Source organism: Corvus brachyrhynchos, unplaced genomic scaffold (genome assembly GCF_000691975.1).
Source record: "Corvus brachyrhynchos isolate BGI_N302 unplaced genomic scaffold, ASM69197v1 scaffold325, whole genome shotgun sequence".
Classification (NCBI taxonomy): Eukaryota; Metazoa; Chordata; class Aves; order Passeriformes; family Corvidae; genus Corvus; species Corvus brachyrhynchos.
The window spans coordinates 1,387,542-1,394,616 of NW_008238356.1; the positions used below are offsets into that span (position 1 = coordinate 1,387,542).

Sequence of the window (7,075 nt, forward strand, 5' to 3'; positions counted from 1 at the left end):
TAAGCCCGTGAGATACTTTTCTCTCTCACGAAGATATTTGCAGAGTTCTATAAACTATGAACACCTGCGACTGTGTAGAACTTTGTTTATGGTACAGTAGAAAAATATTTTGACAATGGATGTTTAGGATTTCTAGCCAATCCACCCAGGGGGTGGCTGATCCTTTGTCCAATTAGACTATGAAGAAAAAAGTCTATAAAAGAGTTTGTAAAATGATTAAATAAATCAATCTTTCTGCACAATTCCTGCCTGTTGGATCGTCTCTCCTCTCCTCCCTACGGCTGCGGGATACAGTAATACATACAGGTGCAGACAGTTTTAGCTGTGCAACACTTAAAAAACAAAGGGGGAAGTGTGACCGATAGGTAAAGCTTTGTAAAGGAAAGGCCTGGTAAAATCATGGCTCCGGCCTGTTACTTAGCCTAAGTAGAAGTGGACTGTGGGAGAATGAATGACTTAGCTAGAGTAGAGGAACCGAGACATGCTGAGTGAATGCCTTGTGCCCGCGCCGTGGTGTATGGTGGTTGGTTAAATTTGGTTCGTTGTGCCCTAAAACTATGTAAACTAACAACAGACTAACGGCATAAAAAGGCCGGATTTTTTGTAAATAAAGCTCCTCCTTTGCACCTGCCTGGGGACTCCTCGCTGCTCCATAGCGTTACAGGGTTCTGCGCGTTCCTTCGGTTCCCCTGCTTGTCCCCAATCTCTGGGAACTGCGCCGTGGGATGGACACAAGCCCGTGCGGAGAGGCTTGGCAGCAAAAGCCCTCCCTGAGAAAGCACACAGGGCTGCCAACGAAGGTGCTGGTCCCGAGGAGGTGGCCCCGAGGAGAGGGGGCCGGACCCCCACACCTGCCCCGCCAGCGGGGTCTGGCACATGAACGCCGGGCAGAGTCGGGAGACCCGAGAGCTCCTTCCCGGCTCGTATCAGCTCAGCCTCGAGGGCTGGTGCTTTTGCCATCAAAAGCACCAAGAGCAGGGACGTGTGGTACTGGATTAGGTGGCACTGTCCTTCAGGAGTAGTTTTTTTAAGTTCACACCTGAAAGTTTTACTTGTTGTCCACCTGCTGTTTAAAAAATACATAACCATCTCAACAAAACCCCGGCTGAGGAAATTAGCTGCTTGCTTTTTAAGGCCAAGAGCATACATTTACCTACATGTGCCGAATAGTTAGCCACCAGTAAGAAGCAAACAAAAGTAATGGAAAAAAACACGTGGCCCTGCTGACAGTCCCTGAGTGCTGGCTACTGGTCACTGCGATAACAACAGGACACAATCTGGTTTTGTCATCTGAGAAGATTTATCCCTTTGAACTACAGGTCTAGGGGTGAATACCTCACCAATACAGCCCATGGCATACTGTGGCAACCAGGAAACTTTCTTCTTTTTTGTCTTTTAAAACAAAACTGGAACATGTAACAGCTTCATTTAGCTCCATGCGCATATTATCTGTCACTTCTAACTCTGGGATGAGAAACAGGAGCCACATTTCGTTATCTCTGAAATAAAAGCCGCTAGCCAAGAGGTCATGAAGCCACTCTCTTGTTCAACTTACTGCCCTGCTTTGATGGTCCAGTGGCTTTAACAGAGGCTCCATTTACAGACCTATGTTCTGACAGATCAAAAGGTGATTTTGTTTAAATTTGTAAGGTTAGCAAAAGTAATTTTGCATGGGAGGATCTCAGTCTTTAAAGACCATGAGGAACGAAAAGTATTTTATGAAGGAACTAATTTATGAAGACAACTGGGTAGGAGAGCTCAGCAACCTCCTGATTGTAAGAGAGGTTTGGAATTTCTTCAAAACAGAAGCTGTTAAATCTGTCATGAATGAAATGCAGCTGAGAGCCAGGGAAATAGAAGGATTCCATGCCACTTTGGGTGAATAGCTATCTCCAGAAAATGCAAAGAATAAGTAGATAGGACGCAAAGAATCAAAAGGAAAGAACTGATTTGAGATAAGATCAGGATCCTGGATATCAGGAAGCACAGGGATAAAGAAGCAATTCCCAGAAGTTAAACACAGCACATCTGGAAAAAGACACTTGAAAATATTTAAGGGGAAACAAACAAACAAACAATGAAACAAAAAACCAGCACCTCCCTCTCCCCCCCAAAAGGTTTGGCAATTACACAGCAAGGGTGGGCTAGAAATTAGGGAGTGGGAAAGTTATGGTTTAAAGCCAAGAGAGACATAATTTGAAACTGGAAATACTGAGCACAGTAACGAAAGCAAAGTCAGCAGCTACCAGTGATTTGTAAAGTGATTTGTAAGACTCAAGAGACCTCCTTGCACTCAAACCCGAAGAGGACTAGGGACCGCCTTGCTAAATTTCTGAAAGGAACTAGAACACAAAAACATAAAACATTCACGAGATTGGGTGAGATTGGGCAAGATGTCTTACTTGTGATAAATTTGGTCTCTGTAAACATGAATAGAAATTAATGCTTACCAGGAAAGCTGTCTTTGTTAGAATGGGGATCATAAATACTTTTTATGGGTAAAAAGGATCAGACATGATTTAAAATAATGATTATGTTCTAATCATTCATGTTAGAGCTGCATGTGTTCAATTTGGAATAGCTGCCCGTAAAAGCCACTGCTATGGTAAAGGAGGGAAAATCCCTGTCAAAGGGCTTGGGTTCTTTAGCTAACAGCAGTTCCCTTAAAAATAGGGAACGAAATTAATAGAAAAAGGGCAACATGATAAATGAAATTAATACTACAACTAAGAGTTTCTTTGGTAAGACAGGAACACAGCTCTGCATTAGAAAAAATAGAACCTAAGACTTTAAGTACTTGTGGGAGGAAACTAGATTTCTTCAGGAAAGATACTGTAGGTTATGACTCCCAGCTCTTGAAAAGCATTTTTATCTGTTGACCCCAGAGATTCTGCCCCGTCCTATTTCCCGCCTGTTATAAAATAGAAAAGCTTCTTTCACAGAGGATGCCATGATATATTGACATCACATAGATGATACAGAAGGATGAGTGATGCCTCTTTTGTTCTAGCTGAACTGCCACTTCAAGTCTGACCAATTCCAATAAAAATTGCTCAAAATGTTATATACAGTGGATTTTCAGGAAAAATGCAAGTGTACATCTGCATAAAGAAAATGTTTCCAGAGAAAACTCATAATGCAGATTATTTTTTAATCCACACTTTTCCCAAGTGATTACATTTTCTTCCCAAACAAGAGTGGAAGGTACTTTTAAGTAAAGCCAGTCATATTATTTTGACATTTTGAAACAAAGTAAATATGTGAACAAACATTTTGCTAATGTAGGATCCCATTAAAATAGACTCATTGGGTGTAAATAATTTCTTACAGTGCTGAAAATTATGTCTCTCAATGGCCACATTTATTTGACAGGTAAAAACATTCTCAGCTATTCATTATTTGAGTCACCAAAAACAACCAGTGGTGGATGTCTAAATCAGTACAGGTATTAAAAGTAGAAATAACAAGACAATGTCAGGATTAAAAATCTCTTTTCAGTTGTTCCCTCTTCCCCACTGGAAGAATTTGGGACTCCCCAAATCCACACCTGAGCATTTTCAGTGAGCTCCCAACCTTCACTTGGTAAATTTCTCTGGTGTCTTCACCACAGATCTGTTTTTAAAGTACTTTTGGAAAAGACCTTGGAAATTCATTTGATTAATCCTCTCTGCTGCAAAGTAAAAAGAAGATTAACCATTTAACCTGTACCTCAAGCACAGGAATTCTGCACAGGTGCAGGTGATCTGCTGCAGATGCCAGTGGTTTAACTGCTAAGAAGTGTTGAGCTGCATCCTCTTTTTGCTTGTTTGGTTGATTTTACCTTTGCTTTCTTTTCTTTTTACCATTTGTCTAATACATCTGACCATTTCGATTTCTAATCTTGTCCTCCAATGTGATTGTGCTATATCAAGATCATCATTAATCTGGAAATGGAATAAATAATATAAACCAAAATATTTTAGTCTAGACTGGTTTTTTTTTTTCTTACTTAGAAGGATATCATTTGAGACTGTTTCAAAAGCATTGCTCAGATGAGGTAGTCAACACCTATTTTTTAATATTTTATTAAGTCTATCTGCTTTGTTCTCTGCCTGTGCCTTCCTTGCTTTTGATGAGTCTGTTTTGGTTAGATTTGATGTTCTTGTTTTCACATGGAAACTTGAATTATTTCAATTTTTAGCATTATTTCAGGCCCGGAAATTAAATTAGTTGGCCTAACTTCCTTTTCTCCCACCCTTTAAATATAGGCACTAATTTGGTATATCCCCATAATTTGGTAAACAAAAACCAAAAACTAGTAAACAAAAAGAGAGAAAACCAAACTGGCACACCAGTTTATTCCCACTCTAACTTTATTTTCAATAAAAAAGAAATAACTAAAGAGTTATGATTTCCTCTTGCCTGCGCTCATCTATAAAATTTCAATGCATGTAAAGGATAACACAGCCATTTAAGAAGCAATTTTGATTTACATTTCTTACTAATTCACGTATATATACATATATGTGAATATATTATTCAATATAAAGTCCCTTGCATATGCAACAAATAGATAAATTATTCCACAGAGTTTCAGTTTTATCATTGATAAAATTAAAAAATATTTCAGTAGTGGTTTCAAAGTAATGGTCTCACTGCAGAAGGAAAAAAAATGTATGCTGACTGAGGCATATTGAAAAGGAACAGAACCACTAAGTGGGGCTTATAAAATAAAAGAGGAAGATAATTAAGACACAAGACAACAATTTGAAAAAAACAAAAAAAGTGTTGAAAGACATCACAAGAGAACTGTTCCATGCAATTAAACAAAAAGACCTCTCAATGCTGCAAAGCTTCAGGTACAAAAGGATTACCCGGCTTGGAATGTCTGATTCTTTACCTTTGTGACACAAACAAAAACGTAAACAAGGCAAGATATTTTAGCACATCATTCCAGAAGTGACTTGTGTGTCCTGTAAGACCACATATTAATTGGGAATTGTTTTTTTAGCATAGGAGAAGTAGAATGGACCACTCTGTACTGATTTTTCTTTGTTTCTAAGTGATTGCAAACAGAAGCCAAATGTTCCTAATTTAGACATCTCAACTACCAGTAATTAAATCCTACTTTACGGTCTGAAATCTGTCAACAAAAGGAAGGACTTGAGGGAGTCTTTAAAAAAAAAAAAAAGCATTCTCTCTTTTTTTTTCTAGATACAGAAAAAGTTAACCAACTTATATGTGCAAAACAGCAATAGAAATAAGAAATAAAATTTGTATATATGTATTAAATGAAACAGGAGGTTGAAGCTATCCCTATGTAAAGCTCAAACACTTCAGTATCTATTTTAAATTTATTCAAGTTAAACAAAACTAAAACCACAATAGGTATTATTGGATATTCTGTTTTGTCTTTGGAAAAAAAATCACACAGCTGCTACAGATATTCCCAGGTTAAGAAGATGTGTATAATTAATGATTAATTTATTTTATCTTATTCTAGAAGCTCTTCCCTGGGGGGTCTGTAGGTGGAGCAGGTAAAAGGGCTCAGTTACTCAGGAGAAACTTCATCTGGCATTAAACTTGGACAACACGGTTTTAATTACTTAAACACATCAATAATTTTACAGCTGGATGATTTAAAGTAGTTGTCCTTTTATAGGTTCTTCTGAGCATTATTTTCTGACACAGCGTCTCTTGAACAACATACTTAGAAAGAGAGGATTCAGCCATCCTAAATCTCACTGAGATGACATGTTCTCTGATAACCCCTGAACTAAGCAATATAATTATCTAAATATAAATAACCCTGAACAAAATAATTAGCAAAAGTGTTCTGTGGTGATCATTTTGTGTTCTTCCTGTCTGATGAACCCATTGATCTTAGGTCTTTTCCAACCTTCACAACTCTATGATACCATGATTGGTTTTGCATACAAGAACAAAACTTAATTTTTACCAAATTAAAATAGGTTCATGGAGTGTAAGTACAGCACAGTCTTTGATTGGTTACATGCTGTAAGACTCATGAAAATGCTGAGTTCATGGAATCCCAGAATGGTTCAGGTGGGAAGGGATCACAGCATCTGGTCCCACCTCCCTACTCAAGCAGAGAAGTAAAATCTATTCTATATTTTATATAAAAGTCTAGTATATAATATTTTACAATACCATTATGGAATGTTTAAAACACCTGTGATGGCACTACATATACTAAGAGCAACTCAAAGTTCGCATTAATGTATTTCAGCAGTTCTACACCAGCATGTTGCAATTATAAAATTTTATATACAGCATGCCCTTCCTATAGACTATAGGAAGGAAAAAGGATAGGTCATGCAGCAGTGCAAATTCCATAAGAAAACTGGCAGAAATGTTTGTCATGTGGCTTTCCAGAAAGAAGGATTGTTTGAGTACACTGAAGCTCCCAAATCCAGCTGTATTGCCTGCAAATGTAGGTATAAGGTTCAGTGTAGAGGCTACTACAGACAACCCCTTAAAAATGTCTAAAGATATCTAAAGATTCAAAGACTTTAAAACAACATGTAACTGCCTGCTTTTATTTTTACTTCCTTAAAAACTTAATTTCAGTCTTTTTAAATATTACACCCTAAGGTACAATCAGTCCTGATGTTTTTATTAGGTAAAACAAATCTGGACTCAAGATTACAGACTCTCAGTTTGCAGACACAGGGATCTCAATGTATGAGGGGGAGAAGCTATACTAATTCCATACAGATGTCCTGCTGCATTCCTGTAAATTTTCAGACTGAAAAGGAAATGCTGGTTACACCCCTTTCCCCTTCAGCCTACGGTAGAACATTTCACAGATTGCATATGTGTTTTGCATGCAGAGAAAAACAGTCACAGATCTCTCTTTGCTAATTCAAGCATCATATTTATTTCATACATATATATTTATTTATCTAATATATATATATTTAATTTTTTTAACAGTCTAGGAAAATAGCCTTTGGGATTCAAATTTTTTTTTCCAACATGCAAACACAAAAATAGGAACAGCTTTATTCTCTTAGATGTCCTTGTTTGCCTACGAAAAGAGCATATTTGTATTTTTATATGCGTGCAAATGTAC

General features: G+C 37.6%; 1 protein-coding gene across 1 annotated transcript in view; it reads right to left on the bottom strand.

The window, feature by feature from the left end:
- FBN2 (fibrillin 2) overlaps nt 1–878 on the bottom strand; it is a 120,567-nt gene extending 119,689 nt beyond the window's left edge. The window contains exon 1 of the mRNA XM_017735475.1: nt 628–878. Within this exon, the coding sequence (XP_017590964.1) occupies nt 628–878 (251 nt within the window). The remainder of the gene's footprint in view (nt 1–627) is intronic.
- Between the last annotated feature and the right edge of the window lie 6,197 nt (nt 879–7,075).